General features: G+C 39.8%; 1 protein-coding gene across 2 annotated transcripts in view; it reads right to left on the minus strand.

The window, feature by feature from the left end:
• MXRA7 (matrix remodeling associated 7) overlaps positions 1 to 27,967 on the minus strand; it is a 52,846-nt gene that overhangs the window by 17,322 nt on the left and 7,557 nt on the right. For both annotated transcript variants that reach the window (XM_081319954.1, XM_081319953.1), the window contains exon 2: positions 7,176 to 7,230. In XM_081319954.1, coding sequence (XP_081176080.1) covers positions 7,176 to 7,230 — 55 coding nt within the window. The remainder of the gene's footprint in view (positions 1 to 7,175; positions 7,231 to 27,967) is intronic.

The raw sequence follows: 27,967 nt of genomic DNA on the forward strand, positions 1-27,967 counted from the left end.
AAAGCACCAGTTGAGGAAGGCTGATGCAAATGAAATAGATACTAAAATGTCAGATGGAATTCAACTGTATCTGATTTTGGCAGGGGAAGAATCATGTCTCTAGGACTCGGATGAATGATGGCAATAGCTGTATCGAAGTGCTGATCGTTTTCCATCTATCACCCCAGCAACTAATTTTAACACAAAATTAAAATACAGTCCACTTGTAGAGCAATCAGTCAACATGGAAACAATTTAAATTACTCCAGACCCTTTTAAATGTATTGAATAGGTTATAGGCCTCTTGCAAAGCCTGTTTCTAATTTAACTCCATGATTCTCTTTCTCTTTTAATATAATATGAAAAAGCTCCCATCTATGAACATCACAATCCCACTTCTACCATTTTGTGCAAAGTTGAAATTATCCTTCAAGGGCATGCAGTTTGCTAAGTTTAGTTGATGTGCTCTTCAGAGCTGGTGAAGAAAAGGAAAGGGAAATATGCATTCAGGTCTTGCCTGCATCTAAATTTCAGAACCTCATTACAAAGTCTGGACTTGGTGTATGTGTAATGGGAGTGAAATGACCTACTTTAAACAAAGCAATCTGGAAAGAGACATTTTTAAAGACATACCTACCCTCCATTCATTAAAAGCCTGCAAGAAGATGCATCATTCTTTCAAAGATCATTTCCTTGCAGCCATTTTTTCAACAAAGAGCTTCAGTTGACTTTTCACTCATTGCACATTATGCTATTAACGCCTAGTTACTCAGAGGTAAGCCCAATTAAATCAGCAGCAGTGATACAGACTGTTCTATAGCTTAAATACAATTAAGCGTGTAGCTATAGCTGTGATTTTCTAAAAAAAAAAAACCTTTTGTGGATTTCTTCTGTTGAAGCTGGACTCCAGCTCATGTTCAGAATCAACCAAGATAAAAATATTCCCATTTTAAAAATTAAAACTAACAAATTAAAACAAGAACAATCAGGCCACATACTTTAAAGACAAAAATAATAGACAGATTCATTTAAAACAGATGCTTACTATTGTGGCTCCTGCAGAAATAGACATAAAATGGATTAAGGAAACACAACATTTGCTATCTCACCTTTTAGAATCCATGTGACAGCTAAAGACCTCACTTTCCTTGTCTTACCTTTGAATGTGTCTGAATTATGTAACTTCTCACTTGAGGAATACATCAGCTGATACAACTATAAGGGTAGAGTCCAAAGATTTGATAGGATGTCCAGAAAACAAAGCCCCTGAACACCTGTTCCCTCCACTACTTCACACCATCAGTATCACTTCATTTATCCTTTGGATAAATTATCTGATGCTGAGCTCTGATAATCAAAATTAGATGTTCTTTGTTTCATTGCATCTCAAGTAATCAGTTCCAAATGTAGTCTTTGGAATCACATCTTGCTAAACACTATGTAGAAGTGGTAACAGAAGAGAATATTTGCAGCCTAGGGTTGAACTTGGGAATCCTTGGTGTTCTTTGAGCTTGATTGTTTGCTTGCAGACATTTCCTTACGCAGCTAGGTAACTTCATCGGCAGTGGTGAATGTGGCGTTTGTTCCCCATTTACGTACAGTAGCTTGCCTAGCCTGTGTAAGTGGGGGTGTGGTTTTCACCTTGATAGTTCCTTGATTAGTTTATTGTTTAATTGTTTGTCCTTGCTTACAGTATCTGGGTGTTGGCTGCTAAAGAGGACGTGTTCTGGTCTTTTTTGTTTTCTTCTTAGCTTTTTTAATTGATTCTTTTGAATGCTGTGTGAATGTGGTTTATCTCTTATATTTCTACTGATGGCTGATTTGTTTGAATGCCAAGCTTCCAAAAATTCCCTAACAGTACTGGACTTAGCTTGTCAGTAAGATGTCAGTTTCCCAATTGAAAGCATGGTTGAATTTGTCCAGTGTTGTGAGATCAAAGTGTTTTTATCATGTCTTCTGAATTTTAGTTGATTTCATGGATGCCTTCTGCTAGTCTCCTGCTTATCTGTTCTACTTAGAGGCTATTACAGTCTTTACACTGTATGTTATAGATCACTCTTGTTTTCTTTCTTCTTGAAACTAATGGATCTTCTGGTTTATTTAAGACAGACATGTCAAACTCGCGATGTCACGTGACGTTGTGCAACGTATCGGGACATTTTGCAATTGCTGGCAATGGGGTGGGCATGGCTTCTGCATGACACATCCGGCCCATGGGCTGGCAGTTTGACACCCCTGACTAAAGATGTTTTAGAGGGCTTTAGTTGATTTGAGTGCTATGGTAATGTCATGGGTTTGTAACAGTCTGCTGGTTATTTCTGAGATGTTTTTGATTCATGTCAGTGTTAACTTTTTCATAGCTTGCATTGATTGTACTGTGGTGGGTTGAGTAGTCAGGCATTTTTGAAAGTTGCAGGAATATCAATTTTGTTGGAGGATTTTGTATAGGTGGCCTGTTACCTTTTTCTGGTGTTTCTTGAAAGGGATTAACATCAGACAAACAATCAAGTAGAAAACAATACGCTGATAAAGGAACTGGCAAAGAGAAAACCATACCCTAGCAACACTGGCAAGGCAAGCTACTGTATATAAATAGGGATCAAAGCCTGTACTCACTTGCATTGATGTTGTTACCTAGTCAGGTAATGACATATCTGCAAGCAAATAATCAGGCTCAAAGAATACCAAGGACTCCACAGAAGTGGAAATTTTGGGAAATTGCATTTCTCACATCTGTAGGCCAGGGATCTCTAGACCAATCAAGCCTCTTCAGTTCTGAAATCTTCCAGGAATCTGCTGAACTACTGAGTTCTGGCTCCTTTTTTTCTAAATTAAAGGTTGAGAAAGTAAGTGTGTTTCAGTAAGTGTGGTCTTTCTTGGGAAAGGAATGTGGCTCAGTAGTAGAGCGAATATTTTGCATGCATGGCTGAATATCCTGTTATATCTGCCAAGTTATTAGAAAGGCTGGATCTCATAGCAGACAATAGAAATGCCTTTGCTGAAAACCCAGGAATTAGCCCATGGAAACAATTCTGGGCCACAAGATAAGCAATTGATTTCTTCCAAATGCCATATGGATTCTTATATCTTATTTAGAAAAATGGTCTTGCACTTTTTCTTGCTACATATGAATACTTTCCTGGCTTGGAAATGAGAAATATTACTTTGCTCCTGGGTATCAGAATGAGAATTAAGATATATGAAGATGGTCAGTGAGCATCTTCCCTGTAGGATGGTCTTGCTATAGGAACTGAAGCGTAGACTGTGTTCCTCCTCTGTAAAACAGAGAATAGATATGACGGGATGTGGATGAAGGACCGTTTAGAAGCGTTAGAACTGTAATCTGCCTGAGCCAATATGTTTACAGCCTTAAAATACTGCAGGAAAGTGGGACAAGGGAGCATAGTTCCTATCTGTTATTCTTCCACCTCTTTCTGTGGGAATCCCCCCACATTTACAATACAATAATTTATCAATCTTTTCAGCTAGGACTTAGAAATCTGTTTCAAATGATTGGCTTGCACTGAGGACTTTTGGTTCATAGCATAAAGCTTACAGGTCAGGTCCAACAGAATAAGAGAATTGCCCCACTCATCTGGTGATGGCTACCACGGTAGAATGTAGTGCACTGGGTATCACACACAACTGGCCCTGAATCCTTAAATTAGGTTATTGCTTCAAATATGATGTGTATACAACATAGAAGTGGGTTTGACTTCCCATCTGGCAGGCTTCTGGGTACAGCATACTGATGAGGAACTCTCTCGTCCTTTTGTTAAATATCCCTGGTCATAAGTGCATGATATATGATTCCTTTACTGATGAACATGGCTGTATGCATCACCTCTGGGTCTCCTTATGAAACTGTATCTGCCCAATCTTCTAACTGAGAGATCGTAGGACAAACTGGGGCACCTTTGTGACTACGTTTTATAAATTGACTCGTTTCCAGGACAGTGTCCAGCCGTTTTTGTTGTGTGCCTCTATCTTTCTCTTCCTCTTTTCATTTATGGTTCCTTATTCCTTGCCTTTTGCTGTCTTATTCGAAAGTTGTGACTTTTGGCATTCTATGGGTGTACTTATGTATCCTTTCCTCTTTCTTTCGGGGGGAATTTAAAATTAGGGATCTGTGAACATTTTGTTTTCCTTTCCATCTATAGTTGGCAACCAGAAGTCTAATGCTTAAGGTACAGAGGCTTCATAATGTCGATATGGAGTCAAAATGAAGGCTCCTATGCTATGCATACAATATCATTGTGATTGGGGACTATTTGAAAGATAACATTTCTTCCCCTCTCCAATGGGCTAAACTGAGACTATTATTTTTATAACTAGCGGTAAGACATCCCCGAATCTTTCTCACATATCTGGGGTGACGCCGAGACATCTGCTCTAACCATGGAGATTTTGCTTCACTCTTCATCAGCTAAATGAAATATTTATACTGTGCCTGATTTCTTGTCATTCTTCATTCATTCTTTCTACTAATTTCTATAGTAATTTTAGAATTATATGCACACTTTTATGTTTCCTCTTTCTCATAAAATAGTGGCAGCCTAGGTAAAACTAGAGGATCCTTCTCATATCCTTTTCGGTCAACCGATTCTGTTCATCAATCAGAAAGCGGAACTAGTTGAAAGCTACACACTGTCTCCCTCTGAAATTGGCAGTCCATCCTTCTTACATGAATCCACTGACCTCTTCTAAGCTGATTTTGTTTCAGTCAGCTTGCTGCTTCAACAGTGCTTGCGCTGCCGGTTGTTCTTGAAAGAAATTCATTGGGCTAGGAACTGACCCTTGTCAGGAGGTTGTAGGTAAAAATCTTGGGTGTTTCCCATAAAATGCTTGGAAAGAAGTCATAACAATTAAGGAATGCACAGAACTGCTATATGTATTCCTGAGGTCCAGCTTTGTAAATATGCGAGCCTTCTGCAACTTATCTGGTAGATCCACTATTAGAGGAAGTGGATAATGATCCTGGACTGTGATCTTGTTGAGGTCCTTGTAATCATGGACTGTGCACATGGGATCTTCCCCTTCTGGGTTTTGAGCCCCAGCTGCTTGTGAATCTGGCTGCTTCTTAGGAATGAAAAACGTAGGTGTAGAAGATCATGATTTCATTGGCCTAATAAACCCCTTCTTCAGATTAATATCCATATACTGTTACAACATCGCTAACTCCTTGGTTGACATTGGACGCTGCCTCTTGGCTGGGATCTTTGCCTTTGGATTCAAATCAATAATACAATTACAGTCTATGCAATGGAAGAGCTGAGGCTTCCTCTTCTCCAAATACACCTGCAAAATCAGCATAGTTGGCTGGCAACTGTACACTCCCTGCTTGGAGTCTAATAAGGTGGGAATCCTTATTGTTTGCGCTCTATGATGCTGGCTAACTGGAGAGGGAAAGGAGAGGGTTCCCTTCTCTCAATCCACTGAAGGGTTATGAAGCCTTAGCCACATTGATCCCAATATAACTGAAATTATGGGTTTGTGTGATGTGAAGAGGTAAAAGCTCTTTGTGCTCCCCAACAGTTACCAACAAGCGAACTGTGGACTGCTTGATGGGACCCTCCTATGATGATTGTCCAACTATAGTCTCAACTTCCATGAATCTTGGCAAGTCTACTATAGGCAGCTACAATCTCCTTAAAGGTTCTAGATATATAAAGTTTGTGGTTGCTCCTTAATCAGTTAAGAGCCTCCAGCAGTTCCTCAAGCTGTGATGCTAAGGATAATGTAATGAGGGGGTAATGAAAATGCATGTTGATTACCTTATATTTGAGCCCTTTTTAGTTGTTGGATGACCCCTTCTGCAAGCTCCTGTGAGGGAGACTGCTGGAACAAGCAAGCATTTCTTGGCATCTTGACCAGAGGCCCTATTTCCTCCCTATAGATCTCTGGCTGAGCAACCTCTGACCTGGATCTCCACATTAAAATAAGGACCTTGATCTCGTTACCTCTGCCTCTTCTTGGAGAAAACTGCCTCTAACTGCACTGACTCTCCCACTCATGGGTCTCTGTGTGAATTGTTAGGGAAGGCCTGCCTTTGCCCTCTTGCTGTCTACCAGGCATTCTAAGCTTCACTGTCTCTTTGCCTGCTGGGAACAGCCCCTCCTTCCTGTGACTCCATTCCACTACAGAATAGCGTTAAAACCATGTTTGAAAGGAGCCAAACCATCAAATGATATCAGCTACTATCCTGGCTCCCTCTTAATACAATCCCCTCCAAGCATGGGGGGCAAACAGAACAAATTATCAGTTGGCCAAATTTACTATTTTAGTCCCCAGCCAAAACTTGCCTTCTCTCCCATCTCAGCCACATTCTAGGAATTTGAGAGAAATTGATGGATGTTTTTCTACCACCTGTAACCATCAATTGAAGGAAAAGTGAAGCTATTGCTTTCCTTCATTTGTTCCACATTAAAAGTATAAGGGAGGGGTCTTCAAACTTGGCCCTTTTATGACTTGTGGACTTCAACTCACAGAATTCGTCAGCCAGTGTGCCTGGCTGAGGAATTCTGGGAGTTGAAGTCCACAAGTCATAAAAGGGCCAAGTTTGAAGACCCCTGGTGTAAGGAGAACAACACTAACTGGTCTTATCATTGAGGCAGGGTTGGAATCAGCATCAAGACTTTGTAGTTCATGCAAGGATGACTTAATCTTCTACCAGATTAAGGACTGGAGGAAGCACTTTAACACTTCCTTTGAGAAAAAGTCTATACTAGTATTGCATTCTTCTTAAAATTGAGAATGTATCTGTTCATGCTACATAATTCAAGTCCAAATATGAAGGCTGTTTTTCTAGGTTTTTTTCCATCATGTATTCTCTAAATGAATGGGTGGATTAAGGAATGACAAAAAATGGCTTTTTTTCTTCATTAATAACATTAAATATCAGGGCTTATCTTGGGTGTCTCCCATACATGCTTAGAAAGGGCATTCATAACAATTAAGGAATGCACAGAATTGTTATATGAATTCATTGTAAACATGCGTTATATTGTTATATGAATTGTAAACATGCGAGTCTTCTGCAATGTATCTTCTAGTAGATTCAATATTAGAGGAAGTGGATAATGATCCTGGACCATGATCTTGTTAAGGTCCTTCTAATTGTGGACTGTGCTTATTTGTGTTAACCGTCACCTCCCATGTCTGACAACATTCTAGATATTACAAAAACCCAAACTTACCATCTTCAGGTTCCTTTACCACTAGTTTCTCATTTTCTGATTCTTGATCTTCCTCCTGAAACAGAAACATTAAACTATTGCTTAGCTATTAGCAAGAAAACCTCCCTGCAAACCAACCCAATCCATGTAGAACATCACCCAAAATTATGGAAATTTTTAAGTTGGAACTCAAGAAAGGATCCCACAATAACTCTTGCTTAAGGAAACTCTGAATTTGCCTACATTTCCCCCCCAGATGTTCTTAGGGACAAGAGGAGTGGGCAGCTGCAATGTCTATTTATGCTTCTTTCGAATTTATGCTTCTTTTGAACATATTTTTTCAAAAGAAGAGGACTCTTAAGGGTAAACATTTAGTTCTGCCATATTTTCACACCTTTTTTGGCTGACATGTACGTTCTTTTTCTTTCTCAAATTGTCCTGCTTCCCATCTGCTGTTATTATATAATATATGCATCCACCTTTGCTCTTCGATTCTTAGTCCCACCTTTTCTACTCTGGGTTGTTTGGACCAGGCTTTTCCACTTAAATGTATATACATTCCCCCTCCCCACATATACATATACTGTACTCACGTACTTCAGGATTTTTTTTAAAAATTCCATTTATATCCCGCCCTTCTCCAAAGACACAGGGCGGCTTACAAGCTTAGCAGTAGCCTTCATTCTATGTATATGCCTGCTTATTAGGGCTTTCACACACACCCCCAAGCAGCATTATTACAAAGTCAGCTTAATTGCCCCCAACAATCTGGGTCCTCATTTTACCTACCTCGGAAGGATGGAAGGCTGAGTCAACCTTGAGCCTGGTGGGATGCGAACCTGCACTAATTGCAGGCAGCTGGTGTTACTTAAGGAGGCATTAGCCCACTGCTCCACCAAGGCTCTTTAGTAATTTAGGATTACTTCTATTTTTTCTCCTCAACAATAACAATCATTTGCAGGGGTGGGGGGAGACCAAGGTAGCATTGTGAACATTCAGGTGCTCGTGAGCATAAACTAGAAGAACTTTCCTGTCTATATACTGACAAAGCACTTCCCTGTCTGTCTATACTGACATACTACTAGTGCATAAGGCAGTGCATTAGAACCAGGTTGGGGTCCAAAATTCATGATATGGACACTTTGTTAAAGAAAGCTGGTCACAATTTGGTCAGTTTGGGCAACAAAAGAGCCCAGACAGACCCTGGGTTATTTTTGGAATTCCATGGAAGAATGGTAAACAAACGATAATAATCTGATTAAGCTTCTCCAATCTGTCCCCTTCCAGCTGTTTGTGTCCAAACCTCCCAGAGCTGGAGCCAGCCAGCAAACTGGGCAATCAATAATACTTAATGCCCACTAAAACTACTCCATTGGTTGGCTCTAAACAATCTTCACTAGTTGTTTATTTATGCAACCTAAAAAAATATGCTTTAAAATTCTATGGGCATGATTAATAACTTCAAAAAGAATGAAAGCAGGAAAAAAATCAGCTTTTGAACAGCCTGGAACTGAGGCACTTTGCAATTTTGTATTTATGCAGCAATTCACAATTATATTGATTTTTTTAAAAAAATTCCCTTTCTTGTTTTTGGTTATTCTGGTTATTTCACATTACACAGATAGTTATTTCACATTACGCAAGATAGTTATGAAGGGCCATAATTAGGGTTAGGCCAAATGAAGAGTACATGCTGAAGATGGAAATTGGTTTAATAACTGAAGGGAAAGATTCTTCTCTTGACATTTTGGAATGGAGCAATGGCTCCCTCGTGGTATCAAATCATCTTCCATCATCCTGTGAATAGCTGGGACTCTATTATGAAGCATCTCTTCCCTCTCAGTGATGGTGAACCTATGGCACACACATCAAAGATGACATGCCGCAATGTTTTGGGTGTCACACCAAATTTACTAGCACGAAGACAATTCTTCTTGAAAGCCTGCCCTTTTTTGAGGGATTTTTGGAGGCTGGGGGGGCTGTGTGAGAATGGGGTATGTTCTCGCATGGCATCCAAACCCGCTGGAACTCGTACAAGAGGGCTGCACAAAGAGTACTGGAGCACTCAAAAATCATGCAAGGACAGAGTTTGAGGGTGAAGGTTCATTCTCCCAGCTTGTGGGTTGGTCTCCAAATGTTTCATTACCAGGCTAGGTAACAACTTCAGCGGCATTTAGGGGATGCAAGTGTCAGTGCTCTTCTGTTTATAAGGGCTTCAGGTGTGGGTGTGTCAAGTGAGGGTCTTGTGATGGGTCAGGTGTGAGTCATCAGAGAGAGGCTTGTGATGGGTCTTGTGATGGGGAGGTTACTTCAGGTTAGGGCCATTGGAAGGTGAACTGCTGAGGGGGGCGAGGGGGCTTGCATGGGTCGGGGCTGTCTCTGGCTGGCTGTGCAGTTGATTTGGATTCTGAGGGGTTCGAAGGCTGGTTGTAGGTCAATGTGTTGAGGGAATTGTTTGTTGAGTGACAGGCTTCGATGAACTCACGAGTGTGGTGGATAGTAGCGTGGCCGATGATTTTAGTGTTGCTTCAATCAAACTGTTGTTTGGTGTCGGTGTGGTTAGAGATTAAGGATTTGGGATCTTAGTGTTTGACTGCTAGCCAGTGTTCATGGATCCTGGTTTTAATTGATGTAATGTCAGTTAAAAGCAAATTTGCTTTCACGGGGTGCTTGGAGGCTACAGAGGCCTCAGAAGAGCATTCTCCAAAATCCTTGTGAAATCCAGAGGAACCTTGGGTAGGCCTCAGTGGCCTGTCAACTGAAAGAGGACACCGCCTGAAGATAAGTGGCACGTGGTAGGTCCTGTGGGATCACACACATTGATTGGACTGTACTTTTTAAAATAAATATGTAAATAATCGTTCCTCTTTTGTTTGGCAGTATGTGTATGTGAGACACACCAGCAGTGTCAAGTTAGGCATTTTCTGAATTGTTGGCACATCCAGTCAAAAGCTTCACCCATCACTGTCTTAGGTATTTCCAAACCTGAAGAGGTTTCTTCTTTCCCGTTTGAAATCTTTGGCTATTAGAGCAAGCAAATAAAGGCACAAAAGTCCCTCAATGATTGGGTGGTTTGAAGAAAAAAATAAGGGAGATAGGAAAATAATCTGAGCCCTCCAAATGTTGAACTGAAAGAAAAAGCAGAAATGATCTGTTTCCCTTTCCTCATTTGATAGATTCTAGATATGCCCCAGAACTATAGGGAGATGGGGCCCTGACACAACACCAACTCTCGGAATAAGAAGTACATTTTTGAGAAGTACATTTTGAAGCTGTCTCTTCATCCATAGTGATCCCTAAAAAAATGAGAGCTACATAATGAGAACTATATAAGCATGAGATGGAAACTAGATATCACAGGATTCTTTAGGAAATGCTTCAACCATTTTAATTCAAAGTGGATTTGCATATAGTCTGGCTCCAAGTTTACAATCAGAGCATCTCAGCAGGCCAATCAATTCATTTTTTTTATACTTAACACAAAACACATAGGTAAGGGTATGTATGCATGTATACACATTCACTTTTTCATTGGTACCTAAGTGCCACATTACAAAATAACAAGGCAGCAAGCTGTACTCATTTTTTTCTGGAAATGAGAGGAAAAGAGAGGAGCAGTCACTCAGATTCCAGACGATGGGTGGGCCTGCTTCTTTCCCAACACCTTGAATTGCCCTGGTTGGGTTCAGTGGGGCCTGACAGCTTCCACCAGTTCCTATATTTATTTGTACAGGAGGGTGTGCACAGAGAGGGCCACCAGAGGAGACTGTCACTTCCAGTTAAGAGGAAAAAATCAAGATGAAAAAGAAGCTAAAAGCAGAAGAGAAGGACCCTGCTGTTATCAAGATGCGATAAAACAGACATATTCTTTGCATCAAATGTCTTGGGAATTTAGAAAGTAGTTGTATAAAAACCAGGGATCCCTGTTTATCTGCAGCTCGGAAATCAGGGTGAAGGGGGTCACGAGGAAAGCATTGCACTGAATGCTCCCCAACTCACCAAATCCAGCATTATTACTACCTTTATACTGTACACGTATCAATTTTAATCAACATTTTCAAAACCAGAAGCTCTTTTTGCCTCTTCATTCACTTCTTATGAAGCCCATATTTGGGGGAAACAAAGTGTTACCCTCCCCTAGCTGCCTTTGTTCAGAGGATGTGCATTACAACTCCTATGATTTCTCCTCACTACGGTCAGTGCCTTTCTTGGGAGCAATGATTGGGTAGTGGCTCCACATTGGGAAATGGGGGTTGCTTTGTACTGAGTTGAGCTCAATTCTGTTGCAATCTTTCTAGTTCAAGGCTACAGCCTTTCTATCCTTACCTGGAGATGGCAGTGATTGACAGGGGGCTTTTCTGCATGTAAGTCACCCAGGCTATTCCTGACCTAGAATGAAAATTGTCTGGGGAGAAGTTTCAGATGGGTTCTTGTTATTATGCATACCTATTTTTTATTTATGTATTGAATTTATATGGTTTATATGGCCACCCACTCACCTTCAGTGACTTCTAAGCAGCTTACAAAGAATAAAAACTCAACATACAAAGAATAAAAGAGTATCTAGGTAATGGGGAAAAAAGATCTAGAAATCCTATTAATGGTATACTGAATATCCCTCGCCTTATTACAAATTTGTAAAACTAATGGTCTTATTAATTTTGATAAATTATGAAGCTTTTAAAAAAGGAAGTGGTTGGGCTAGCTGAACTAACCATTAGCTAACCTCGCCTGGCAGGGCCATGAACAAAGCTTTATGGTTAGTGGGTCTGTTTTGGAACCCACTTAATGGGTATAATAAGAATTTGGGTTCACTAACTAAACACTGAACCCTTGTAAAACCTTTTTGACCATATTTGTTCCAGCCGGTTCCCAAATGGATGCCAACACAGCAGTAGCCAAATTGTTAAGCTTCTCTTTGTGGATTAATCTTAGCAACATTCATATTGGAAGCCTGAGTCATCTGCTTATAATTTCTTCCTGTGCCTGTTTTGCAACGAGTCATAGATATTGCTGCAGAACTGCCAGCTGAGCCTATTTGAGTAGTTATCTACTTTTGTAAAGGGTTACCTCTTTTCTAAAAGTGTTTTAATCCACCTATCTCCTCTTCACTCTTAGTTCAGTCAATCCAACCTAAAATAAGTGCTAAGTCAAACCAGATTTCCTTGCAGAGGCTTTAATTATGTTTCAGGTTCAACTGCAATAAACCAGTTATATTGGTGAGTATAAAATAAATTCAGTGAAGCTCAGAATATACAAATTCAAAGAGTCTTGTTCGTAAATTCCAAAGGGGGGAGGAAGAGGATCCCGCATATAAAACCTACCGTAATTATCCTTGGAATTCTTTGCTACCAAAGATGATGATGGCCTCCAAGTTGGAAGAGTTTAAAAGCAGATTGGATGTACATAGAGAAGACCAGCTTAATTGAGGGTGATTTCTCTCGAGATTCATTGTTTTTGGGACTGGGGGCAGCTGGCCTTCAAATCCTGACTTCACAGATTTTCAGAAAGAGAGGGCTACCTACATCTGGACCTCCTGCTTGCAAGGACATCAAACAGGCCAATGTGAGAAATAGTAGATTACGATGGAACTTGGGCTGATTTAGCAGGGCTTTTATCACGTTCTTATAGCAGGGTGACCATGACAAGTTTCAGCCTATTGCTGACAGATCCGCGGCTCCATTTTGCAGCAAAGTGGTAAAGCTGCCCTAAATTCACTGCAGAAGGAAGAGACACGAGGGAAATGAAATTTTCCTCCCACATTGCTGTTTACACACACACACACACACACACACACACACACACATTCTTTCCCCAATCTATATCTATATACGTGTATATGTGTGTGTATATGTATATACAATGAAGTTGCAATGCTGAATATAGATATAGATTGGAGGAAGAATTTTGCAAGCTTTTTATCCCAGAGAAGGGGTGTGAAAGGAATTTAAACCCTGAGCTTGGTAAGTTTTTTTTTTAACAAAAAAAAAACAACCTACAGGGTGGAAAATAACTCTTGGTTATCCTTTCTAAAGTGTGTCACATGTTGCCATTTAAGGCTCTGCTTTTTTATCCTTGCCTGATGCAAGACACTGCAAGAGGAAAAAAAGGGGGGGGGGAAATTAGCCTGAAATAAAGCCCTGCCCCACATAGTCAATGACATCATTTGCTGTTCCCTTTCAACCAAATCCTGCTTCTTGAACTCTTCATCATTGTAATGAAGGAAACAGCTGCTAAAGCAAACAACTCCTCGGGACTATTGGAATAATCAGTGCTAATCTAGGGGTGGCTTGAGGCTGGGTGTGCCTCTGAAAAGGGATAAAGACTTCTGCCTGCCAAGAAGTCGAGACTGTTATGCTGTTATGTACACAGACAGCAAAACGAAATGGAGAATTCAAGTGAGAGACATCTGCAAGTTGGTATGTTACATGCCTCGTGCCTGAGTAGACACACTGAAGTGAGAAGAGAGTTTTTGGTATAAACTCATTGCTATAAATTAATCAGTTATATTCACTGGTACAAGAAATAACCAGTATCAATCAATTGGATATTGAGGATTTGTTTTTCAAAAACAAATAAGGGCATTAAAAATGGTCACTCTTGTTTTACTTAATCTTATAAAAAATATTATCTTAGAATATTAAGGAAAACAAGAATAGTCAAGTTTTTAACATAAAAACAGTATTGTACATAATTCTTCAGAAAATACAGCATGTTCATTTTTTAAAGAATCCAAATACGTCAATTTCATTGTGAATTTTAAAAAAAATATTACAGTGGCTGTTTTAAGGAAATCTGTTGTGTTAACTAACATTGATAAAGAATTCCAGAATAAGCTTCAAGTTACCGGACTTCACATCAGCCTAAGTGGAATAATTACCATGACACCCCTGGAAAAATAATCTTAATTATGAAGTCAATCAAAAACATTATAGGAAACCAGCAATGGTGACAACAACATACAGCCAAGAAAAATAGAGACATTCGGCAAAATAACTAAAGTGTAGCTTAAGAGGGCAAAATGAATTTAAAAACATTTTCTACAATTCTGTAGCAGACTTTGTACTCCCCAAAAGTAGTTGCCTGTCCACACCAGCTGGGGCCACTATTAAGAGCTCTGGCCTCATATTTATAGTCTTAGTTGTGCATGCACAAAAGTTTTTACAGCAGCAAAAGTTGAGATGATGGCTGAAACCTAATGAGTAAAGCCACATTGCTTTATAATGTGCGCTGTGACACACATAAAAATGGGCAGGACAGCAACTGTAAAACTATGGACACCTCCTTGAATTTGTCCTTTTATAGTAGGCTGCTGCTGGAATGTAGAGCAATGTGGTTAAGGTATTAGAATCTTGAAAGCATGTGAAAAGTTCTACTTTAATGGGAGTGGTTTTGCATTTCTTTTTCTCATGCTTTCTACTTTCCCAGGACTGAGAAATCTTTTTGCAATGGCTCCACATTTTTCTATCATTCAGCAACATCATCCCAGCAATGCCACCTCCTCCTGCAAATGTCACGGCCACTGTCAGACTTCCCCGATAAGGACAGAATCCCAGAGAATTCCCAGATTGTGCACGAAGTCCTGCAGGATGTATGCAGATCCAGTTAGTTCTAAATCTCCACCCAGACTAGTTGACACCCTGACATTTATTCCCTAAAGTACTTCTAAACACTAGCCCAAGATCTTGCATCACAAAGAGGCAAGCAAACAAATATATTTTAATAATGTTTTCATCTCTAAATCTTTTTTCTTTGTCTTATCTGACAAGCTCCAGCCTGGTACTGCTTCCCCTGTACCTATGGAGCTTGAAACATTTCTCCCATCCCAAGATGTTATTCTTGAATCCAAGGCAGGTGCTGACCTTGGAGAAATTATGAAGAAATGGTTACAAAAGCTAAATTGAGAAGAGGGAGGGAAGGGAAGACACTGTTAGGCTTTCAGGATTATGTAACTACAACCTATATACATTATTAATACAGTATAATTATAGTCAAAGTTGTAGAATCTGTTTCCTGGCATTCCTTGAAGGGCTGACAGGTGAGGAAAGGCTCTCTCTTTCCACAGGCATCCTGTAGTCTCAGTGCCCAATACAATAACTTTTTGACAATCAGATTTTTTTCCAACTTGTTCCCGGCTGATGGCATTCCATGTGTGGAAATAGGCTGGAATACCATCAACTTATACTCTTTGATCACCACCATTTCAGTAACTCATTAGCTAGAGGGCTGGATTTACTTGAGCCCATGTCTCTGTTATTATAAAATTTTTGGTGGGTCAGAAAGCCCCCACTCCTTCCCTTCTCTATACAGTGCATAAAGGCTTATTTTACTGTAATGTTATATCAAGGAATGACGGCCTTTTCAATGTTGCTTGCTCAAATAACAGATTTTACAAACAAAACTGAAATACTATTTCTCCCAGGAACTATTATCTACAACTGCATCAAGGTGCCAGCATTTCCCAGCTGGGTAATTAGAACCAATTCTGGAGAAATTATTTGTTATCTAGTAAGTATACTATTTCTTCCCCTTCTATATTAGTCTCAACTCTCTATGCAGTAATAAGGAAAGGAGCTGACATGGACCTCTGGGCCTCGCCTAGCCTCTTGAGATGCTTTGCAAGCTTGTTTGGGCCTGCTGTTTTTAACGCATTTCTAATCTAGTTCATTAACAGCAGACCTCCAACTGCATTTGCCTAATGATAAACATCATTTCACCTGGGCATTGATAGCATAAATATATTCCACGTCAGCTTAGAAACCAGGAATTGCTGAATTCAACCACTCAGGATTGTGAGTCCAAAAAAATCTACCTTCAACTCCTAGATTGGCTGCTTGGTGACGGATTATGTAGCCTTGAAGATTTCCCACCAATATTCTTTGCCTTTATTACTTTTAACTGAGAAAGGCTTTCTGCAGATATCAATGGATAAGCCTAATTCTTCTTGAAGAATCTGTTTCTTTTATCCAGGAAGTCCTTGACTTACAATGGTTCATTTAGTGACTGTTCAAAGATACAGTGGCACTGAAAAAGGGACTTACGACCATTTTTCACACTTACGACCATTGCAGTATCCCCAGTCAGTCAAGTGATCAAATTTTGGGTGCTTGGCAACTGACTCATATTTATGATGGTTGCAGTGTCCCGGGATCATGTAATCACCTTTTGTGATCTTCTGGCAAACAAAGTCAATGGGGAGATCAGATTCACTTAACAACCAGGTTACTAACTTTAACAACTGCAGTGATTCACTTAATAACTGTGGCAGGAAAGGTCGTAAAATGGGAGAAAATTCACTTAGAGGTTCACTTAGCAACAAAAGTTTTGGGCTCAATTGGGATCATAAGTTGAGGATTACCTATAATGTTTGAGTGCTAGCAGTTCAATATCACACATTCCTTTTTAACACATTAGTTACTGCTCATCGAATAATTTTTCTTTGTCTTCAAGACCTTTGCAGAATCACAAGCAATATTTCCATTTTATACCCAGAAAAATACAGCTTGTTCACATATAAAATATTATAGGATGGGCTGCAATTTCACTTTGTAAAGTCAAATATTTAGATTAGGATTCTTGTTTTCTTTGAGAAAGGATATTCATGTCATAATCTTGCCAGAATTCAGTGTTTGGTTGCTTTAAACCAGGTGTCTTCAAACTTGGCCCTTTTATGACTTGTGGACTTCAACTCCCAGAATTCCTCAGCCAGCGTGCCTAAATTCCTAAATTGGGTCTGAATTTGGTTTGAAGACATATCATGCACCCCTTGCTAATGGTCAAGAGGGTTGGATTTAGTTGGCATGTGGAGACCTGCCTCTATTTCTTCTTGAGCTTCATTGTGGAAGGAAGGCAGAAATATATTACAGAAGGTGCCCTTTGCAACAAAGGGTTAGTGTGTAACAGCTGGCTTATATGAAACTCCCAAGTGCACTTCCACAGCCCCGAAACCTTTCAATATTGGCTTTGTTTCCTAATATAAAAGCTGGTCCACATTTTCCCAATGTATTCAAATGTGTAATATTTTAGAACAGTGTATTTCGACCTTGGCAACTTGAAGATATGTGGTTCAGGGACATGCTGGCTAGGGAATTCTGGGAATTGAAGTCCACGCATCTCCAGGTTGCCAAGTCTGAGAAACTCTGCTTTGGAAGAACTACATTTCTTGCTTTCAGGTGATAGGATTTGGAGAGATAATTTGGCAGTGCAGACCCTGGGATGCTAATTTGGAATGAACGTTACTTAATTTAGGAAAGCGAGCTAAACACAATAGTCAGATACTTGGATTCATTTATTATTACTTTCATTAGATACAAACCCTATCACTTTTAGCATCAGGATGGAAATTGTAGTCATCTATATTAAAAGCTGCTTTGTTGAAAAAGACTACCTTAATAGTCTTATATAGTCATGTTAATTTTGGAAAATGCCTGCAGGAACATGTGGCTTGTTTCCCAGAGATGTTGTGTTAGGAGGAAATCAAGCATTATTTCCTATGTACACAGGGACTAGGTTTGCAGAGTTTCCCAGCCCCTAAAAGAGAATGGACAATAGCTTATTAAGGCCCGTCTAATTGGACTCACTGCTGGCATCTGGCATCCATCCTAGCTGCTCTAACAAAGGAAGGCATTACAACAGCCTGGATGTGTGGCCTGATCTCATCATTTTATATTTGGGAGGGTGAGCTACTGAGTCTAGCCCCATTTGCTATTAAAGATTTTAAAATCTTTTTGAGAAGTATGCAAGTATGCCTACAAAAACCATCCAGTTCGTGAAGGCCGAGAAGAAAAAGAAAATTAAACAATTGACTAGAATTGGAGTGGTACTGAGAAGGAGACCACAATTCTGGTTATCCACTATCAAAATTGCTGAAATGCAGTTCTCTTTTGCCATACCTTTTGTATTTACTGTACCTTTTGTAGATAAACTAAACAATTCTGCAATGCTGAAAGATGAATTTGCTGTCTTTTGTAAGTATTCATCTATACATTGTCACTAAAATCACACAGGCTCTGTATTTTCTTGTTAAATGGAATATGCATGTCCAACAATACCCCAATTCTTAATTGGACTTCTCTCAGCTGAATTATTTGATCATTTCTCTTATTTTTTCCTCTGATAATCCATGTCTAGTTTAATGCTCAGTCATAATTCCCAAAGCTCCTCCCTACTAGAATGCAAGTGAAAAAAAGGGCTGTGTGGAATTTCTCCCCCCCCACCTTTTATACAAATTTCAGGCTGGCTGGCTGGCTATTGTGATTTGAAATGAAAAGATGTTTAGAAAACAAACATTCTGCAACCATCACTACCACCACCCAGCATAACAAAGGTTTAGATATATTAAAGAAAGGACTATCTAATATCTCTGATTCTTAAAACTCCTTCCTACCCCAAGGAGAAACTCCTTCAGAGCAGCTGGAATAACATCTCCCCTTTGCTCATTAATCAGAACCTTGTCTCCTTGAAAAGCAAGGCAGCTGACTCTGCAGGGGGAAAATGTCAGTTTATTGGAACATGAGACTGCTGTTGTCTAGCACAATTCATTTTCCACACGGCTGTGCCTGTCAGAGGTGGTCTCTGCCTCTGAGGGGCTAAGGCTGCCTGCTGCCCTGCCTTTGGACATCTTTGCTTGTCTAATGACAGCCAGGCACCATCTTCCAGATCACTTTTTAAAAGGAACCCTTGGCAAGGCAGAGGGCTAACTAATGAATACTTCCCTCCACTCACATGTGCATACAGCATGCACCCATGCATAATTTCCTCTGGGGGCAAAGTGGCACCTGCCTGTAATGTTTGAAATAGTGAACTGCCCTTGCAGAAGCTGTCACTGGATATTACAATCCTATGTATGAATTAATCTAAAGTCGCATTGATCTCATCCATTTAAAAACCTCCTTTGGTTTGTTTCGGATCAGGTTCACAATCTCTCTAGGCCAGACATGTCAAACGCGCAATGTCACGTGAAGTGCGACCTATCAGAGCTTTTTCCCCATTGCCGGAAATGGGGTGGGCATGGTTTCGTCGTGACACATCCGGCCTGCGGGTCGGCAGTTTGATACCTCTGCTCTAGGCCACGTGCAGCTTAGTGTATTTTGTGAATCCAACCACGGTGCTACACTTGAATTCTGCAAATTGTGGTTTATTCAGTAAACCATAATTAAAGCAAACCATGACTTATCAAGCTGTAGGTTCTTAGCCAAACCCAGAATGAGCCACAATGCTTAGACACAAGAGTTACTCTGCAGTCTACAAAATAACTACTGAAATGTGAAAGGTGGAAAATGGTAAAATAAAATTAAAAAATGTTGCAATGTCAAACTGAACAACATGAGGGGAAGACAAATTGTTTCATTGGTAAGAAAAAACAATGGGTCCAACAAGAGAAGTGCCTCAGAAGTAATCAGTGAAATTTGATTTTCATTCACACATTCTATGAAGTATATAAAATGTTTCTCTCTGACTACAGTACCCCCAAATACTTAGTCTATAACTCCCATCATCTCAGATTCTGACAACGTCAGTTGATGGAAATTGAAATATCCAACCTTTGGAGAGATCTAGGTTAATGAAAAGTGTCATTCATTGGAAAGTGTATCAAGCAAAATCTTTCTGGTTGCATATCTTCCTTTCTCTGGTCTCATGTGTCATTCCATTTTGGAGAAAGCTTTGAGGGAAGGAGAGACAAAAATAAGGTGAGGAACAAGTCTCTCCTTGGATATACTAAGACAGCTAAATCAGGGGTCCCCAACCCCCATTCCGTGGACCAGTACCGGGCTGAGTCATGCCAGCAACCGGTCCACACAAACAAGCAAAGCTCCAATTGTGGGATTCAGGCAGCACACAAAATCATGCGCCCACCGGTCTGTGGAAAAACCTCTCTCCACAGTACCGGTCCCTGGTGCCCAAAAGGTTGGGGACCTCTGAGCTGAATAACATTTGAAGACTGAGCTGAAGGACAACACAGTGCTTCCTTCCCACAGTCATTTGTATTTCAGTGCAGGTGATGAAACATCTGACTGTGTGAGAGGGCAGGACAAGCCATGTCATATACAGAGCCCTCTCCCTCAGCACTTCTGAGGCCACCTTATTCTTCTGAATGTTGCACTGCCCTCATCCTAAGCAGCAGGAAACGGTCTCACCTTGCCTAATTGTAGAGCCAGAACCTTCCTCACTCTGCTTTGCTGGATATATAGTGGCATAAAATCAACCAACAGTTCCAAATGATTGAGGGACATTGCCACACTTCTTAAACTTACCATACTGTACATGTACAGAATGCTTCTAGACACAAATATCATCAATTTATATCAATTCTGTGGTGGCACAGTGGTTAGAACACAGTACTGCAGGCTACTTCTGCTGATTGCCGGCTACCAGCAGTTTGGCAGTTTGATTCTCACCGGCTCAAGGTTGACTCATCCTTCCATCCTTCCGAGGTTGGTAAAATGAGGACCCAGATTGTTGGGGGCAATAGGCTGACTCTGTAAACTGCTTAAAGAGGGCTGTAAAGCTCTATGGAGTGGTATATAAGTCTAAGCGTTATTGCTATTCTTGGAGGCCTTGGGCTTAAAGGAGGAAGTTCATTCAATTCATATTTGTACCCTTTCTACCTGCCTCCATATTCACATCCTATCTTAAGCTACATTGGATATCTCATTGAGATGAGTAAGGTTTCCTTTGTTGACCTCTTTTTAATGATCCTGGTACAAGATGGTGTCTTTGCATCGCATCTAAAAACTTCTCCCTTTGCAATGGGAAAAGAACAAGATTGAGCAGGATTGTGCAGGTTAGATATGGAGCCTCATCCAAATCTAACTGTTCTAGTGATCTTGCTCTAGGTTACTGAAATTCAGCAGGAAAATGCCTACCAATTTTCTGCGCTCTGCTACAAGCTGACAAACTGAGCAGCTGAGATATGCTTCCCAGGGGCCACTCTCTTCCCAAATAGGGTTTATACAATCAGAATCACTAATTTGAGGTGGGAAATTGAATCAAATCATAAAACCTGAGTTTGGATCTTAGAGCATGTCTTGGCAAATATCCTTTACTCCAATGTTCCAGCTGTTTCCTCACTCTGAAAAAAGGACAACCTGTCCAATTCCTTCATAAGGAAGTGATGAAAGGGAAGGCTTTGTGTAGTAGTATATTTTAGGATTTACATAATTTATGTTGATTTACAAACATATAACAGTCTGTGGCCATATTATGCTTAGAAATATCAAATGTCACCAGATGGCAAGCAAAGTTTTCACATTCAAGGCGGAACTGAATGGCTAAGTAGTTAAGCTAGGCCTTGTAGGAATCTCGAATGTATTATTCCTGCCTCTTGTTTGGTAATATACAGGTAGTTCTCGACTTAAAATAAAACTGTTCAAAGTTACAACGGCATTGGAAAAGTGATCTATGACCATTTTTCACACTTTCAACTGTTGCAGAAACCCCTGGCCACGTGATCAAAATTCGGATGCTTGGCAACTGATTCATATTGCGGTGGCTTGGAGTCATGTAATCACCATTTGAACCCTTCTGACAAGCAAAATCAATGGGGAAGCCAGATTCACTTAACAACCATGTTACTAATTTAACAACTCTGGCAGGAAAGGTCATAAAATGGGGAAAAACTCACTTAACAACTGTCTCACTTACCAAGAGAAATTTTGGGCTCAAGGTTATACGTTGAGTACTACCTCTATGGCCAATGATGCCGAGTAGAAAAAAAGCAATATTGGTAAAGCATTGCAGGCACTTTCCACCAAGGTAACTTTTATCTGGTATATAAAATGACAAATAATCTTCTGTTTCAAGATGGAATTCAGAATTTAAATAGGCGTTTCCTGACCTGATGCTCACTTCAGATAGGCTGCACTTTGGTTCCCATTATCCCGTCAGCACTGCCATCATTACAGAAGACAGTAGGTAGGAAACACTGTTTTAAATTATTCTATTTATAAGAAAACAAATCCCATGTCCACATATGATGTGGATACCTTTATTAGAACCAGTTGAAAGGCTGCGATTAGCATCCCACCTCTTTCCAGAATTTTTCATCAAACATGCTGATAAATGAAGTAAAAAACAACGTAAAACATTGAGAGATTGTGGGGAATGGGGCAATGGCTAAAACAGGGTCTCTGTTTTGTTAAAACTACAATATGCCTCTGACAGCTGAAAGATTACACGAGTTATGACATACACACTCTCTATCAAAGGCACTTTGTCAGAAGAGGACATGAATTCCCCTGCCAACTGGCCACTTGGCAAAGGTGAACTGTATTTTATTTCTGATTCAAGGTAAATAAACTATTGGGAGGGAGGGTAGGTCATTCATATAGTATTCACTAGCAGATAAGCCAATATGCATGCAAAAAAAACAAAATGCCATGAAAAATACAGGTCAGCTTATCTGTGCATGGTGTATTTTTTCCACAGAATTTTGGATAAAAATTCAAGGATTAGCTTATCCACAGATGGGCTTCTCCATGAGCATATATGGCTCATTCAAGGAATTGTGTCTATGCATATTATGTGAATGGGCCACCACAGTTCAAACACCATAAATAGAGCTCAAATGCAGTACTTTTCAATAGAGGCAACTGGTTTACCAGTGAGTCATCTACTCTGAGTCACTTGATGAGTTTTAGGCAACAAAAGAATGTGAGGCTACACACTGGCATATAAACTCAGCCAGAATGAATCATACACATGATAAACTTGCAAGTATGTTGGAATTTGTCCTGAATACTGAAGCCAGGCTTCAGTATCCTGCATTCATTGATTTTTATTCTCACATGTCATTCTCACTTATTCTAAATCCATTCTGATTTACTCAGATCCCTGACTTAAAATTATGAACGGACCCATTTGAAAAATATTACCTTTACTGAAAATCAGGTAACCAAAGTTCATTGGTAGCAACGGGCCTTTAATTGGGTTGCATGATCACACACGTGTCATGAAGTCAGGCTTACTTACTTTATATGGTGATATCTTGATAGACATGTTTTGATGCCACCATGCCTTGTTACAGGTTCCAATGCTGGTAGTAGCTTATTCAGGCAGACCATTATTTTCTGTTGCTGAACATGGCAGCATCTGGGCATGGCCTCTTTTGCATGTCTGTTATCTACATTGCAAAGTACTGCACTTACAACATTATCAAGTACAATACAGGTAGTCCTTGGCTTACAACAGTTCATTTAGTAACCACTGAGAGTTACAACGGCATTGAAAAAAAGTGATTTATTTCATGGTTGCAGCATCCCTGTGGTCATGTGATCAAAATTCAGATGCTTGGCAACTGATTCATACTGATGACAAGTGCTGTCTTTCGAGATCATGTAATCACCTTTGGCAAAGTCAATGGGAAAGTCAGATTCACTTAACAACCATTTTGCTAACTTAACAACTGGAGTGATTCACTAACCTGTGGCAAGAAAAGTCATAAAATGGGGCAAAATTCACATAACAAATGTTTCACTTAGCAACATAAATTTTGGGATCAATTGTAGTCATAAGTTAAGGACTACCTGTAAAATTGTAAAAATATGCACGGATAGCTACCCTCAGCTCCTTATATATGAAGAAGGGTGATGCTAAATGTATACATATGAGCAAACTCTTTATCCATAAATTCTGGAGATTTATCAACTATATTTTAGCTAACTAGTTAATATTTGTACTGGATTCACACATATCCTGATAAATGATACCTCCAGCCTGTTAAAAGGAAAACAGACTCATTGTTTTGTCTGTCTCTTCTGATATAATAACAATCCAATTAAGAGAGACCATTTGCCTGTTTAGAAAAGCACTGATATTGCTGGAGAAAGGACCTTATGGCACTCAGGTATCTAAAAAGTAATACATTATTATTGTAGAATATTCCTGAATAGATAAGGTTCTTTTAATGCAAATCATGCCTGTCTAGATTACAAATTGGCCAGGAGACATGCAATGTCATTATACTTGCATAATATACAGTACATTATACATGTACTGTAAATCTTTCTCCAATCCTTTCGTAGCCTTCAGAAGTAGTTAATGTGGTCATATTTCTCCCCAAATAAGACCTAGATGACAGAAATTTACATTCCTCCTTTGGGAGCAACTGTTCTGGCTCCCCCCCCCCAACATTGCAGTATCTGACTCACTTGTGTACCATACTCCCTAACCTGTCCTCCCAATATGATTTTTTGTTTTTTGTTACCTTTGTCGCTACTTATTTATTCTGAATAAATAAGTATTTTCAAAGCTGTAGAAGCAATTTTATAATACTGTAATTTTTGCCATGAGGCAGACAGCTTGGGCAAGGATTTTGTGTCTGTTTTCCATATCCTCTCTTTGGACAATGTGGTAAATGCTCAGCTATTATTTTATTTTAGAGGAACCTGATTCTCAATTCTTAACTATAAAGTTCCTGCACTGTTTTGCATGTGTTTATTAAACATTAGAATGAAGTGAACAAACTGTGATGTACCCCTTATTTTTGTATGCTTATAATGCTAAGTATAGTCCTTTATGAAACACATCTCTGAACATAAGACTTTCAGATTGTGCCGAAAGTCTATGTTCAGAGAGATTCAATCCTGACACATCTCTTCTTCCATCTCTCCTTTCTCAAGAATCAATGTGTACTTAATTTTTTTCATAAATTTCTGTTAATAATGGTTTGACTTGACATGGCAAGGAATACATACCTCTTTTGTGGAACTAAAAACAGAAGTCCACATGAGCAAACATGAATCCACCCTTTTAAATACAATTAACTTGGAGTGCCTCTGTCTGGATTCCTATAATACTGTATGTATTTACTCAAAAATCATCCCCACTGGTTTCAATTGCGATTTATCCTCAGATGAATTAGAATAGGACTGCCGTATAATATCTTCCCAGAGGTTATCGACCTTACAATGATAACAATAACATTAGCACCTATTTGCATTTTGAAAAGGCTTCCACAAAATGACCGCATGAAGTTGATGACCCAGTGAAGAAATGCAAAATTAATAACATTGGCCAAGACAACATGACATAACTACTCCACAATGATACTAGGCCTGAAAGGAAGAATGAAGATCATCTTTCAGTAGTTCTGCAAGCATAAGATCCTAAATTTAATCCTTTGCATGTTAAGATAAGAAAAAGCTGCCAGGGATTGGAAAGCAACTACCAGCATGGACTAGCTTTGTGTCCTCCTCCAAGACAACAAATTCCTGAGATCAGGCAAATAGATTCTGAGGAAATTGGGTTGAGATAGACTGCATTGGAAAGACTGGTGCAAAGCAATATGTTTCGAGTTTAGAAAATTCTTCTTCAGCCTGTGGTCAAAGATTATGACAGGAAATCACAAAGAAGAGGGAGCCAAGCTATTCTCCAAAGCGCCTGAGAGCAGGACAAGAAGCAACGGATGGAAACCAGTCAAGGAGAGAAGCAACCTAGAACTAAGGAGAAACTTCCTGACAGAACAATTAACTAGTGGAACAGCCTGCCTCCAGAAGTGGTGAATGCTCCAACAATGGAAGTTTTTAAGAAGAGACTGGACAGCCATTTGCCTGAAATGGTATAGGGTTTCCTGCCTGAGCAGGGGGTTGGACTAGGTGACCTCCAAGGTCCCTTCCAACTACTACTTCTTCTTCTTCTTCTTCTTCTTCTTCTTCTTCTTCTTCTTCTTCTTCTTCTTCTTCTTCTTCTTCTTCTTCTTCTTCTTCTTCTTCTTCTTATTATTATTATTATTATTATTATTATTATTATTATTATTATTATTATTATTATTATTATTATTATTATTATTATTATTATTATATCATCTGTTCCAAGGCTTTAACATTTCAACTATTTTCTTTAAAATAAGCTTACTTTAGCTCCAGCTAAAAACATTTGGGATTTCAAGTTTCTAAAGGCTAAAGGGCAGCTCCACTCCTACAGTATTTTGACCAGAGCCACCAACTTTGAGCTCACTTTACAGAGAGCTAAACAAATAGCTTGCTCAAGAAGACGCTTGGCACGTGCCAGCTCACACCGAGCCCCACCAGCCCAAACCTTTCAAGCACTTAAGTCAATACAGAAAAATGTTTCTCCCTCCGGATGCTGGTCAGGCACAGCCTCCCTCTAAAGGCAGCCAAGAAAAGCCAGGCAGATGAAGGAATTTAAATAGGGCTATTATTCCTACTACTGTGGGGGATGGCAGAGAAGGAAGACATCCATTTTTTTCTTCCACTCCTGCTTTTGAATATACAATGGAGTGGGACAGAATCAGAAGGGGAGACTAATGTTTAAAACTATCTCCTGCTATTTCAATCTAAGTTGTTAAAAAATATATTTAGCAATCAAATTTTAGTGGCAATAGCAAAGGGAAACACACCCCAGCCTCCTACCAATCAGCAGGTTTTTAAGCCAGCACATTCCTTTTTTTCCCCAGCCCTTTGATCAACAGCCTTGAAAAATCCCAAAGAATGTAGGCTGAAAACTTCAGAAAGAAGAAGGTCTGGTTTAGCTATATGTTGCATTCCCTTGGAGTACGATTTCTAAAATTGTAGCATATCCTTCATAGCCCAGGACTTTTTTCAGAACTTTGTTCTTTTAATACATTTGATTATTCTTTAAAATAGATTTTGAGCAGTTTAGACGAAACAGGGACAACGCCAACCAGTTAAACCAATGACCTAAATAGGACTGGATTAGCCTAAATCAAAATGTTCTGATCCCAATTCCAGCCAAGCTCCTTGCTCATTCATCCCCACAGGGCCTGGTTCTTTTACTCTGGTGCACATTGTTCCTCTGATTCTTCATATTATAAGTCTGCACTGATTTTTCCTCCAAAGTGATAAGGATACTACATTTCCAGATCCAGATTCTCTTTTAGTTGTTCTGAGTCACACACCCTCAAGCAATAACTGTTGAGGCCATCCTGTGAATTGCTAAGTTTATCCAGATATAGTGGTAGGTACGGATAACATTTATTTTCCCCCTTTCCCCCCCAAAGCAGTGTGCAACAGTATGGACAGTGATTTTTTGTGAAAATGTACTCCTGATACGAGGCTGCATAAAGACTGCAGGCTACGTGTGGAATGCCATTCCATACCCATCACCTTCCAGATGTATCGGAATACACTGTAGACTCTAAATAGCAGTCTTTTTCATCCCCACTAAGATCATTTGGGATCTCTGGTATTAGACTAAACTGGAATAGAGCTTATTCTGGAATAACCTGGATCAATTCACTTGGAGAAGATAAGTCCCTAAGCCAGCCCACAAGGTCCATTTGGTCTAGCAAAGGGGATGGGCAGCTTATCTCATAGGACTGCTCACCAAACCTAGTCCTATTTTGGTGCAGTCTCCATTGCTGCATAAAGTGCAACTGACTGCATTAAAACAAGTGAATTTGTATTAAAAATAAAAGGAATAACTGAAGGATTTGGGGATTTCCTTTTCCTCCTGGCCCGTTCCACTGCTCAGTTTTAATAAATAGGGTTGATAACGAACAAACAAGGCTCCCAGCCTGCAACTGGCTCCAAGTCCCAGACTCAACTTTCCTTATATGGGAACCTTTTGAAGGCTAGTTACAAGCTTTGGCTGATGGCAAAAAACTGCACTGATGCTTATTCTTGGGGAAGAACTGGTGGAAGAAGACAGTAGAGTAGCACCCTGGGGTCTCACATAACTATTGGTGGGGGCATTTCACTCCTAGGATTGATCAGGCATTATTTTTAGGCTTGGTAATAGCCTTCTCCAGTCTGGTCCCTTCCTAACAGTTTTAAGTATAACCCGTCATCAATAGCTAATGGACATTACAGCTGGAGAAGGTGGAAGCCATCTGA

The sequence above is a fragment of the Vipera berus genome (genome assembly GCF_964194415.1).
Source record: "Vipera berus genome assembly, chromosome: 2".
NCBI lineage: Eukaryota > Metazoa > Chordata > Lepidosauria > Squamata > Viperidae > Vipera > Vipera berus.